Source organism: Hemibagrus wyckioides, linkage group LG18 (genome assembly GCF_019097595.1).
Source record: "Hemibagrus wyckioides isolate EC202008001 linkage group LG18, SWU_Hwy_1.0, whole genome shotgun sequence".
NCBI lineage: Eukaryota > Metazoa > Chordata > Actinopteri > Siluriformes > Bagridae > Hemibagrus > Hemibagrus wyckioides.
In genome coordinates, this window is record NC_080727.1 from 24130467 (window position 1) to 24144700 (window position 14234).

A 14234-nucleotide genomic window follows, 5' to 3' on the forward strand; every position below is an offset into this window, starting at 1 on the left:
ACGAGCTGAAGATCATCCGCGTGAGTTTGCCGCGCTGCGTTTTTGACAGACACGAGAGATGACAACATGACCTATTTTGCTTTATCAAGAACGTTTATTTTATTACAGCTAGGTTGGGACAGCCAGACCAAATATCTGCTTTCTGTACAAAATCAGAAACTCTTAGTCTCTCTAAATAGCAGTAACTCTGAGGCAGTAACGAAGCCCCTGATCTAAACCCTGCTGTGCTACACGGGAAATCTAGACCAAACACTCACGTGCACTTCATATTAAAAAGTTAATATCCCGTTCTGAAGGATAATCACTTTTCACTCGTTGTGATCCTACAACCTTCATTCAAATGAATCTCGAATGCGTTATCGGCTGCGATACGAGCGCAATTCTAGCTTCCATCTCCAGCTTCTGTTATCAAAAGTGATTTATCATGTAGAAGCTATCGGTTTTACATTTCTTTCGTGTCCACTGATAAATGTGTGGGGCCGAGTCTGTAACATCAGATTTAAAAAAAAAAAAAAAAACTAATTTAGGACGTTACCCAAAAAGTAGCTTTACTTCTTTCACACATTAATTACTGATGCGCATGATTACGTTCTTAAATGTCAAATATTATTTAACTTTAGGAAGTAAACAGATTGTCTGTGAGTTTAAAAAGAACCAAACAGTATGCCTGAAATGATAGACAGACAGACAGATAGATCTAAAAAAATATTAACATTCAAGTCAATGACAATATTTTTTTTTAAATTAGAACATACATAAATTGCACACACACGTGCGCACACACACACACACACACACACACGTGCGCACACACACACACACACACGTGCGCACACACGCACACACGTGCGCACACAAACACACACACACGTGCGCACACACACACACACACGTGCGCGCAAACACACACACACACACACGTGCGTGCAAACACACACACACACGTGCGTGCAAACACACACACACACACACACGTGCGCGCAAACACACACACACACACACACACACGTGCGCGCAAACACACACACACACGTGCGTGCAAACACACACACATGTCCACACACACACACGTGCACACACACACACACACACGTCCACACACACACACACGTGCACATACACACACACACACACACACATGTCCACACACACACACGTGCGCACGCACACACACACACGTGCGCACACACACACACACACGTGCGCACACACACGTGCGCACACACACACACACACGTGCGCACGCACACACACACGTGCGCACACACACACACAAGTGCGCTCACACACACACACACACACGTGCGCACACACACACACACGTGCGCGCACACACACACACGTGCACACACACACACACACGTGCGCACACACACACACGTGCGCGCACACACACACACACGTGCACGCACACACACGTGCGCACACACACACACACATGTGCACACACACACACGTGCACACACACACACACGTGCACACACACACGTGCACACACACACACACGTGCACACACACACACGTGCACACACACACGTGCGCACACACACGTGCGCACACACACACGTGCGCACACACACACACACACAAGAAAAAAAACTGCTTTTTAAATCTCTGACACGTCACACAACTGATTTTTATTCTGTAGAAATCTAGTAAAGCTTGAAAACAACTAAATGTCTAAAGATCTACAGATGTTTTGTTACTGTACACTAAAGATCTCACATGAATTGGAGGTGAAATCTCAGATTTCCTAAAATATAAAAAAGAGTCTACAGTAACTGTTCATGAGTGTGGACACAAGACATGAAAGGGTTAATATCTGAACACAGCTCTTCTGTACTTCTGCCTTGGATTATCTTTTGAAGCTATAAACCATACAAATATTAAACACTGCTCAACAAACTGGCATCCCAGTGAACAGATTACACTAACAGCCTCGCCAGATTAAACAAAGTTTCCTTACTGAAAAAAAATTCACTATATGAATGGGTGTGTACGGAGCGTGCAAGTCTCTCGGTAAACTGTTCCTACAGCTGACAAGCGCATTAATACAAACACAGCAGCCGGAGCTACTGTCAGAGCTGGGGTTAAAGACAACCATAATCAACGCTCATCTGACCAATCACAATCAAGAATTCTGAGAGACTGGTATAACAAATAATAACAGACTTCAACTTAATTCTATCTTTACAGCAGAATGAACATGAAATTCACCAGAAGAAACCAAATCCTGTCAAATCCTTTCAGTGCTTTTGATATCCTTCATATCCAAACTATTTAATCTGCATGCTATTATACACTGACCAGGCATAACATTATGACCACCTGTATTGGTCTCCCTTTTGCTGGCAAAACAGCCCTGACCCGTCCTGCACTGTGTATTCTGACCCCTTTCTATCAGAACCAGCATTAACTTCTTCAGCAGTTTGAGCAACAGTAGCTCATCTGTTGGATCGGATCACACGGGTCAGCCTTCTCTCCCCACGTGCATCAATGAGCCTCGGCCGTCCATGACCCTGTCACCGGTTCACCACTGTTCCTTCCTTGGACCACTTTTGATAGATACTGACCACTGCAGACCGGGAACACCCCACAAGAGCTGCAGTTTTGGAGATGCTCTGATCCAGTGGTCTAGCCATCACAATTTGGTCCTTTTGGTTAAACTCACTCAAATCCTTACGCTTGTCCATTTTTCCTGCTTCTAACATCAACTTTGAGGACAAAATGTTCACTTGCTGTCTAATATATCCCACCCACTAACAGGGGCCATGATGAGGAGATACTCAGTCTTATTCACTTCACCGGGCACTGGTCATAATGTTATGACCTGATCGGTGTATTTTACATTTAGGACATTATCCAGAGTGCCTTATATTTATCTCATTTATACAGCTGAGCAGTTGAAGTGTAAGGGCCTTCATCAAGGGTCCAGTAGGCAATGCTGAGACTTGAACTCATGACATTCCTCTTAGACGTGAAATGGCTTAACCCCTGAGATGCTACGACCGCCCTCTGTATAATGCTCGCAGATCCACCAAAGCCTTTAACAGAACAGGCTAATAGCTCTGCACAACTTGAATATTTTCTTTTGCACAGTCAACTTTTTAATGTACTACAAGAAATGCTGTGAGTACTGGAGCTTATCAGAGACTCCACAATCCATGTTTATCCAGTTCAAAGACGAATGGATCCATTTGCGAAATGACTTTTTCCCCGCATGCTGAGCCCGTTGCTATATGATCAGAGCATCGTGTTTGTAAGAGCAGCGCATAGTTTGATCCAAATAATTCAGTTTCATGACTTTATTTGTGATCATACATAATTTCAGCTAAACCCTCATCTCATCAGATCCTCTCCAAAGAGTAAAGGCTCGACTAAATATTATTATTTACTCCTTTATTTTATCCTGACTAAAAAGAGAAGAGTTTCATGTTTCATGGGGTAGATGTATGAAAATAAAATCTTGACAGTCTTTTGTGAAAAAGCCACTGGGTAAAACAGAGTCCACAAAATATTTGATCTGTATACCAACCGTAATCAGCGTGTACTTTATTATCACTGACCAGAACACTTTCTATAAAAGATCATGTATAAACACACTGACGTTGTTTTATAGTGTGTTATAGACGTCATTACAGAATTCTTCAGGAAACTGTGCTGCACTTTATAGCAATGATGTTTATAGCACACTATATCACTAATATATTTAAAAAAAGATCCAGTTTCACATCACATACTTTTTTTAATTTATTATTAAATTTCAGGGTTTTTGGTAGCACAAAACCTACCTTTCATTTCTCAGTTTTCTTTAAATTACAGACTCTTAAACTGAGACAACTGAACAGACAGACAGACAGACAGACAGACAGACAGACAGATAGATAGATAGATAGATAGATAGATAGATAGATCTAAAAAAATGTTAACATTCAAGTCAATGACAATATTTTTTTTTAAATTAGAACATACATAAATTGCACACACACACACACACACACACATGCAGACAGACAGATAAACAGATAATGTATTCATCCCAAAGGGAAATTTACACTAACCTTTCCTTTAGAGGAAACTTTACCATACAATTTTATTTCTTTTTTAGAATCTGTTTATTATGACATTTGGATTATGTAGCTCTTACTAGAAATGGTAGCGTATTAAAATGAGAACCTGTGATAAGCACTACTGTCAGTAAAATGAATCAGCACCTTCTAAACCAATCAGCTTTGAGAATTCAGCAGCACATGGTATAGGGACACAGTGTATGATACAAATGTATTCAGAGTTTATTATACATACAGCCTTCTCGCTTTGCCTTGCCAAGTAAAATATGACTGACCTTAATAGAAAGGAGAAAAAAACTCGTACATGGCATGTAAATATAATGCGCCCTTATAATGTCCTGTAATGAGAAGTCAGCGAGTGTGAACAGTAATGTGATGTATGGTAAACTCCAGCATCATGCTCACACTGCTCTCCAGCAGGGGCGTTAGGTGGGCGGCTGTACTGTTCCTGCTGCTGCGTTTCAGAATTCAATTCCTCAGTTCATTAACTACCTGCAGAACTGATTTAAACCATCCGTTAATAAGATGGTTCCAATTTCCAGCAAGCGGGGAAGGTGCATTTCTGGTAATGACTGATCATGTGTACTTGTAAATAGGTGAAGTGCAAATGACTTTCCATTTAAATGGCTCACTGATTGAAATAAATGTACTTTGCTAAGGCTCAATCCATCACGTTTCCTAATCTGGCAGGAAGTGGCCGGTACAGGTGGTAACGCATTGATTGAGACTTGAGAAACTGACACTGTTTTATTAATGTGCCTCAAATATGAGCTGAAAGTACCAATAAAACACTCGAACATGTTGCAATATTGGTAAACGCTGTGTAGGCAGGTCTTATGCACCTTCACCTTTTTTAGCGTTTGCAGTTTTTTCCTATAATTGCTTAACGGCGGTTTCGAGGCCAGCGGTACCGAGGCCAGCGGTACCGAGGCGAGAGTCACCACAATTTAAATACATCTATTTTCTGTAGAGAAAGATTTTTTTTTTCTGAAGGCCACTGAGGTCTCTAAGGAGCGTAATGGTCAATTCTTGATGTTGCCTTCATTTAGTTCCAATACATCTTTATTCCTGAAATGTGCACAGTAGATGTGAATATGTCAATAACAAGAGTTCGCTCAAGTCCTTATCATCCCTTTTCTTATCTATTCTCTTCTTAAAAAAGAAACTGTTTTCCACAAAAATCTATTATTCCGTTGCTATTAGTATTGATTATCTCTTCTACCTTATGGTCCCGATACGAAAGGAATAGCACAGCTGGTTTTCTTTTCTACCTATAAAGCTCAGAAAGACAATTTAATTCAAATATATTGTTGCAGAGGCCCAAAGAAACAATAAGACAGCCGTCTGAATTGGTGTCGTGCCTTTATTTTATTACTGATGGACTTTAGAAAATAAAGATGGATTAGAAAATAATATGTTTCACCATAAGGGTCTGAAAAACGAAAAAGAATCTCATCTCTCTGTTTTTTTTTTGGTGAAGAACCGCAGCCAATCACAAGCAAGGCAGACACGGCAGACTCCAGCTGTAATCCCCAAAATATTCTTATGTGGATTTGCTGCTCCCCCAGCCATTTTTCATTTTCACTCTGTATGGTATTAGTCTGACAGCTAAGTGGAGCAAAACAAATACTACACACTTCAAAGGGGAGGAAACGTCTAATAACAGGCAACCTGCTTAAACTATTTTCATTTCATTGCCATAGGAACAAGTCTTAAATAAATTCTACACACAGGGGCAGATCCCTAGCTGTAGATTAGACCCAGGCCTAACTTTAAAAAGCCCCCCTTCCCTCCACTGGGGTAGGGTCCCTACTGACATTGCACGTTTATCCAACACTTAATCTGGGCTCCATGTCCACATCTCAGCACATTCCGCAGTGACCACTACTCTAAAATTCTTCTTGAAACAGGGAGCTGGCTCTATTGTTAAAGCAGAGCTTTTAAACATCGAGGTCTATGTCTTTCATATGCAAATGACTTTTAAGAAAATCACCACTGGGGACTAAACAATAGGACTAAAGGAATGGTTCAGGGTAGAAAATCAGAGTTTTTTTCCTATTAGACAAGATGTAGCTGAATAGCTGAGATTTATTGGTAAAAGATAATCGCATTAATAATAATTAAATAGAAACTGACATGTAGAACAACCTGCTAGCATCAAAATTGCAAAAAAAAAGAAAAAAAAAGGTCAATCAATTCAGTCAGACAGATAATATTGCAATCTTGGATGAAGAATTTCATAAATTAACAGAATAGAATCTGAATTTACATTTTTTTAAATGCATGAATCAAGAATCAATCAAGTCATTTTTAGAAGTCACACCATAACAGATGACAAATTTGCAATCACTTTGCAGTTAATTAACGACTCCATGTGATTTGAGGTGATTTCGGTTCTAATTGGTGGTAAATTGCTGCACAGATCATTCTTGTACAAAACTAATATGTAGGAAAGCAAAATTTTGGCTGAACAGCTGCATTTCTTTTCTCAAATCCAATCAAGAGATCTCAGAAATACTGATTTCAGCCATGTGATGCACTTGTGAAAGGTTTTTACGTCTCCTGAGTGAGACCCTTTGCAATTAATTAACCCAGGGACACGTGATGGTTGCAGGGTGATTTGCATGGATGTTTTCGGTCCTTGTGAGCCACACGAGTTGTAATTCCAGTGCAAAGCCAAATCAGCTGCAAGTGACGTGGGCTATTTGCAATTCGAATTTTTTGGTGGTTTCGTTTTCACCCACTGACTCCTTTGTTTCCTAGATTCTGCAAGCCAAACTTCTGCTGTGAGTTTTGCTAACAAACCTGCGAATATTGTGAGTAAATCAGCCAGGTTTAATTCGTGCATGCATTAAACCATTTATTTTTCTCTCCACAGCCGATTACCCTGAGCGAAGGCAAACCGACTAATGGTCTTTTAATTGCCTGCGATGTCTGTTTCCAACTGTGATGGCCTACTGTCTTCATAAAATCAGAAATTACTGCTGACATCTGAAAGCTGCACGCGCTTTGCTAAATGAACACCATACAGCCAATAGCATTTTGTATATAAAAACTTAATAAGCTGTGTTGTTTATCAATCTGATAGAAAGAATATTCATAAAACGAACGAACAACTTCAAGTAATCGATTATGATCGATAGTCGGTGATGTGTGAAAAGCTGACTGCCTACGTCACACGACTTGTCCTTAACAGCTCGCGCCACGTGAAGGCGTTAGCAAATTAGCTTGAACTAGCCTGACTGAATATGGCTTTGAAATGACTACAAAAAATGTTTGTTTAATTTCCATTTTATTATAACATGGAGTGTATGATGTACACGGTTCAAACTGCAAGTTGTCTCCTTGTCGTCGGAATAAAGAACCACCGACGACATTTAACCCTTTTATCGTCCTGAGAGAAAATAGCCGTTTATGTAAGATTTTCTCCCAGAAAACTGCATAAGAACGAGAGAGAGAGTATTTATCTCTTCATCTGCTTTGAGTGAACAAACATCGTTTAAACCGCACGTAATGAACTCAGGTTCACACTTCTCTCTCCCTCTCACTCACTCACACACACTCACACACACACACTCACACACACTCACACACACACACACACTCACACACACACACTCACACACACTCACACACACACACACTCACACACACACACTCACACACTCACACACACACACACACACACACACACAGTCACACACACACTCACACACAGTCACACACACACACACACACTCACACACAGTCACACACACACACACACACACACTCACACACAGTCTCTTTGATTTCATACACGCTTTGGGAAAATGCCACAGACTCGACGCGCTCCTCGGAAGAGATCTGCTGCTGCTACTCGATCACTCGATCACTGGAGAACACGAAGTAGCCGAGAACATGATCTCACACTGTCACAGCGTCGCCTTTTCTCCCAGTTCTGTGTTTCATTTTCAGGGATGACCGAAGTGTGGGAAGTGCAAAATTACCTCCCAGGAGTGCAATAACAGCGTATTTTGCCTCCATGGTTCCGTGTCGCACTCTAACCGAATCAGCACCGGGCTACACATTCCAAACGAACTTCCCTAAAGTAGCATACGTTTTCTGGTGTTTAAAGCAATAAAAGCGAAAAGATGACCAATATACAAAGTGTAAAAAAAACCCTGGTGAGCTTAAAACCACAGTCCTCAAATCTGACAGTAATTCCGATGTAGCTGCCATAAAGAAGGGACCAACACGCTCGCGCCATCACAGGCAAAGCAAATCTACATATTCGTACAAGTTTGGCTTTTTTCCATTTCTAACTACGCAGTTTAACCACACACTGGTGTTAACCTCCAACACAGGCACAGCATCAAATGCGACATCGGACCATTTCAATTGGTGTCGGTTCCGATCGTGCCGCATAGCACGAGCGCTTCCATTCCTCATATCACCCATTTCACCCAAGGCTGCCATCCATCATCCAACACACAACGCATTTATTTATTTATTTTTCAATTCATCAGGATCGTCTCCGTTGCTAGGTCGCGTCATATTCAAGAGATTTGAAACGCACAGAGAACATTGTTGCGTTAGAAGGAAGTGAAGAACCCCGAGCGCGAACTCCACGCCACGACTCCTCTCTGCTCTCACTTCTCCAACATGCAAGCCATGCTACAATAAAGCAGCACATCTACACCAAACAACATCTACCCGCTTTTAATTCAGGAGCAACCCCGCGACAACCGAACTGAAGGTAAGATGCAGGAAGAAAAAACATTGTTTCGTCAACTTGTTTCGTTACTTTTCTTTTCCTCCCCACATCATGACAATCCATATGGCGCATCCAGGGCAGTGTTTATGCGCGCGCTGTGTTTCACGCCCCCGCCGCTTGTTTGCCGCTCTTAGATTGTGTTTAGAGAATCCGCAAAAAGACAACGCCAAAAAGAATGGATGCAAACAGTGAGAATATACCTTGAAGAACAGCTGCCGCAATCGTGGATAAAAGCAGGAGACTTGCAAGAGCTCCGCTGGCCGCGTTCGCCATGTTGGACACCTGCTTCTTCTTTACTAACGCCGCTGTGAGTTTGGAGTCGCTTCACCTTCAGAGAGAGAGAGAGAGAGAGAGAGAGAGAGAGAGAGCAGGGGGAGGGAACAACGGCACATTCACAATCTGCGTTTCTCACAGCCTCACAAAAAACTCCTTGTTTTGAACACCAATAATTGTCCTCTTTAATGTTATAGTGCAGTGACGCATTCACTTACTGTGCTGAATGAAGCTGCATAAAACAACAAAACCCACACTGAGGAAACGGATATAGTGAAGACTGGAAAAAATAGTCATATAAAGTTTTCTTTTACAAAGATGTATTTTCGTCAGGTTTGTTTAGTCAAAGTGTATCGCGGAGACTTTTATATCTTATCCCTCCTTTGGCTTGACCGTTGCTCCTGTCCTGTGAGAAAACAATGGTGTCGCACAATAGCAATTTGCATTAGTGATGGTCACCGCGACTCGCTTTAGAGAACCGACTCCTTCAACCAACATGTTTGATTCAATTGATGGAATGCGAATTTTAATCTGCTTCGATTGCTGCTGTTGTTTAAAATCCAAAAAAAAACGTCTCTTTACAAGCTGCCTACATAATATGTACATTGTGTATCTAATATTATAACAAGGGAAAATATACACCAAAGTGGATCACTTTCCTATTTAATTCCTCTTATATCACAGCCTTTACAATAATTCATTCTATATTGATCAACACGTTGTGCTTTTATAAATGATAGTAAGATTTAATGTTGTGGAGGATCAGTGGGACCAGTTCCTGTTTCCATTATAGCAGCTATAAATAGTCTCTCCCTTGCTGCTGTATCTTTCCTTTCTTTCTGGAAGTAAAAATACAGCTAGTCATGTAAACATATGAGTGCATTCATTTAAACTTAGCATACAAGACATCCAGACAAACTACTGTCAGAGCTGCTGTGCTAGAAAATTAATCAATACCTTCTGACCAATGGTGATCGTTATAGCTGTGTCCATTTCTCCTGGAAGAAGAATTTCATGGTATCTCATACACTGTTCTTGTGCACTTTATACTGAACTTGAATTAGAAGTAGTAGGCTATATATTATTAACATTTACACTCACACACATTAATATTATAACATTTTCAATACAAATAACTATCCATGAAAAAAAAAACTTCACAGCTCAGTTTTAATAATTTATCCATATCTTCAAATCGTGTTATCTTTGTTTTTTTTTTGTTTGTTTGTTTTTTTTAATCTACAGGTCAAGCACAACAGAAAAACTGTCGAAATCTCTGTCTTTTAAACCGTAGTTCGTGTTCATGAATCGATTCGTATAAAATGAGTAATTCACGAGGAATCGATTCCTTTCCGATTCGACCGACTCCACTTTGAATAAATAGATAGAGCGCCCCTACTGGTTATTTATGGTAATCACTTGTGGTTTCTCTCTTTATTCCAAGTAGACACTTGTGTGCACATTTAATCCTTTTTTACAGCCTATAGTTTATAGTCTAAATAACATGAGTGACTGTAATCTCGGCAGTGTATAACATTTATATAGGACTATACTGTATATCTCTATACCGTGCAATTTGTTAATAGTTTAAAATGACATATATTGTAGTTTTCAGTAACGTTTAACTCCGATGAAGATTTCTTTTGGCCAAGTGCAGACTTTTAAAGCCCTAAAGGATTGCTAATTACCAGATGAGTTGAATCAGCTAAAAATGGTCAGCTCAGAGCACAAACAAAGATGAATCATGTTGGACACAGATTTTTTAGGTTAGCAGAAAATATGGCATTATAAGAAGCAAAGGAGATGACGATGAAAAAGAGTCATCACTGTGTGAAAATAAAATCTCACATGTATTTATTTCTTAGTATTGCAGAAACAAATCCTTCTTAAATTCAAAGATACAGTATAATTTATTTACCTATCCTGCACTTACCCTCCCTGCCCAGATATAAAACAAGGGATTTCTCATCAACATAATTATGTTGACTTTCTAAGTAAATTAATTGGGCACTTTTTGAAATTGACTCGCGGTTGGAGCCACCGTTGCAAATTGATAAGGTAATGCAGGTAGCTCAACCCTCGGAGGCTCATTATGCTAATTCACTACAGTGGCTCACAGGGCAATTGCTTTGATTGTCTTGAGATGAAGAGGAATTAAAGAGATGTTTATACGGGCCTCAACTACAAATTTTATAGGCCACGCGATGACTGAAGGTATCAATTATCAAGTCATTCATATCGATATGCTCTGCCAATACGTTTCTCCCCGATCGGCTTGTTAAAAAGTTTATGGGGTGTGGGGAGGGGGGTACTCCTGGTAGTTATGTAAGTCAATAGCAAAATCTAACCGTGACTTGGATAAGGATAAGGATTTTCTCATCAGAAATTAGCAGAAGGTTCAATCAATATGCCAGATCAATAGGCCAGAGACCTCACAGCTTACACAAACATACATTGACAAGAGAGCTAAAGGCATATGTCAGTAAATCTTATTAGCCCAGGGAACGAACAAGTAACCAGATGAAGTGAAAGGTTAAGGTTAGGCAAGGGATCAAAACCCTTGCTTTAGCAAGAACGGAGAGAGAGAGAGAGGCTGTGATTGAGACAGAGAGTTGCATTGGGTTTTAAACTTTTAGAGGTTTACTCGTTTTGTCCCTGGGGTTTGAGTTGGCTTAGATTTCTTCAGGAAGGATCATTTAAAAAAAAAAATGAAAATGCTATGTTTTGGTATTATATGATGGAACATGGTGTATAATATTAAAAATGTATGTCTGATATCAAATGCGTGGTTTAAATTAAACATCAAGCTGTATGAAACCTCACAGGGCACCAGCTGACCTTGCTGATCAGAGCCATCCAAAAACTACAGGCTGAACCTAATAATAAAGAATTTCATCCTGCTACATGCCTACAGGGGTAGTTTTGTTGCGTAATTTGCATATAAACAATATAAACTGCACAAAAGTTAACACGAGAACTCAATCTTAAGTGATCCACAAAAATGTAAAAAAAAAAAAAAATGAGATTCACAAATGAATAACTGTGGATGAAATGAACAAACTTGCTCACTTATAAATTGTTTATGGATCACTTCATTTGCATTTGTGCATCATGTAGCAGATGTTTAAACCTCCATATGTCATGCAGTTCAGTTGACCTATCACAACAGAATTACTGCTAACCTTTATAAGCACCGCAGGCTGCCTTAAAATTGCTGATGTGCTGTGTGTGATGTCTTTACTGGTCCTACATTATTTCAGATTATTATATAAAAACTAAAGAGAAGGTTTTAATACCAGTGTATAAAAATGTAGAGGTTTTAACAGAGATGCAGATCCAGTACCAGACAAACAATACACATTCGAAGGACTGAGCTGCACAAAAGTGAGAAATGTTTCAGAAACGCACAAATGACTGCAAGCTGTTAAAACATATGACGTGTAAATGCACGAGAAGCGATCCACAAACAGATACAACCGATTCTACAAATAAATTACAAATAAATGTTAAGCAAGAATGTTTGCGTATTTTTATCTCTTACTACACATGTGCTGGATCAAGTGCTATTTTATTAGCTGGCAAAAAATGACACAATTGTGTTAAATTAAATCAAATATGCAGTGATGAAAATGATTATTACATATATATATGTAATAATCATTTTCATCACTGCATATTTGATTTAATTTAACACAATTGTGTCATTTTTTGCCAGCTAATAAAATAGCAGTCTGATGTATTGTGTAATATATATATATATATATATATATATATATATATATATATATATATATATATATATTACACAATACATCAGACTGCTTATTAATGCTTTATTAATGCTTACCATGTTTACATTCAAACATTCTGCTTTTACATTACATTGAATTTGACATTAAAATTAAAATCATGATCCAGTTCTTCAGTATACATTTAAAGGTCTAGGTGCTGCCTCTGACACTTCTCTTCAAGAAAGATCTGGCAACCCTGAAGGTGTGAGCTACATGTCAAGAAGACCTAAGCCCAAGCGTAAACCGATTCTGAATATGAATACAAGAAACTTTCCCCATTTAATATTAATGTTAAATATTAATATTAAAACTTTAGGGCTTAGGTTACTGGCTCTGCATATGGCCCTTGTGTGCAACATTAGAAAACAATTTAAAAATGTATGTTGTCTCAGAAAGTATAGAGAGTGAATATTCAAAGGAACAGGACAAGGGATGTCCACATATTCCATTCTCCATCACAGCTGCGATATTTTAGCTGGAGTGTACTGACAACACAATGTTCTCAAAGCCTTTGTGTCATCCCAACTCTCTGGGGATTACATGTTTATCACTGAGGATTAGCAAATCATTTGAATTCCTTTTCCAATAAAGGCTGGTGTAAGAGTGCAACACTTTCTGCCACACAGTAAAGCAGAGACACAAATCTACACCTGACATTTAATCTTGGTGTAAAAACAGACACGATCACTCATGGAACATCTGGGGGAATCTTTTATGCATACATCCATCTGCATTTATTTCTATGCTAGCTGCTTTTATCGTTAAGAGACGTAAGCTACATTCACACATGCAGCAATTTTATCACTGCAAGTCATCAGTAGCTGTACTATGGAGTTGTTAGCCTGTGTTTCTACACCTAGTTGCTGTCGTAATTGTGATTATTAGTGGGTGGAGCAACTAGCCTTCAACTATGATGGAGCAGCAGTGTGTGTTCTTTGCCACAGATCATGTGTGCTTTGCTGTTTTTATTCGCTTTAATAGTCACTGCACAGATTTGCTCCATATTTGCATAAAGTTAAACTTTTCTCAACTTCATTGGACACACCCACATCTAGCCAACAGCAGTTGCTGCTGCTCATGACGCCGGACACCAGCTCTCAGTTGCTGTATGTATGAGCGTCCATTTAGAAGTGAGCTGTAATTCAATCCAAGCGTACACCAGAGGTCAAATCTCAAACTGTCCCTTTAAAACCCAGTGCCTTCCTATCAGGAAGGAAACACATTTAGGAAGCTTTTTTATCATATGAAGAATCCGTTAAAGACCCAGTTTTCATTGGTCAGCTATAGTGATCGGAATGGATCCTAGGCCCTGATGATGAAAGTGTATATTTTACTAGTCAACCA

The 14234-nt window shown here is 39.5% G+C and overlaps 1 protein-coding gene across 10 annotated transcripts in view; it reads right to left on the minus strand.

Moving 5' to 3' along the window:
- cadm1a (cell adhesion molecule 1a) overlaps nt 1-9522 on the minus strand; it is a 312964-nt gene extending 303442 nt beyond the window's left edge. For 5 of the 10 annotated variants that reach the window (XM_058414930.1, XM_058414929.1, XM_058414924.1 and 2 more), the window contains exons 1-2: nt 9318-9519; nt 9027-9154 (exon numbers count right to left, since the gene is read on the minus strand). In XM_058414930.1, coding sequence (XP_058270913.1) covers nt 9027-9099 — 73 coding nt within the window. In that variant the 5' untranslated portion in view covers nt 9100-9154; nt 9318-9519. Of the gene's footprint in view, nt 1-9026; nt 9155-9317 lie in introns of those variants that run through there. The other 5 variants (XM_058414928.1, XM_058414927.1, XM_058414921.1 and 2 more) reach the window with 4 other exon arrangements.
- Between the last annotated feature and the right edge of the window lie 4712 nt (nt 9523-14234).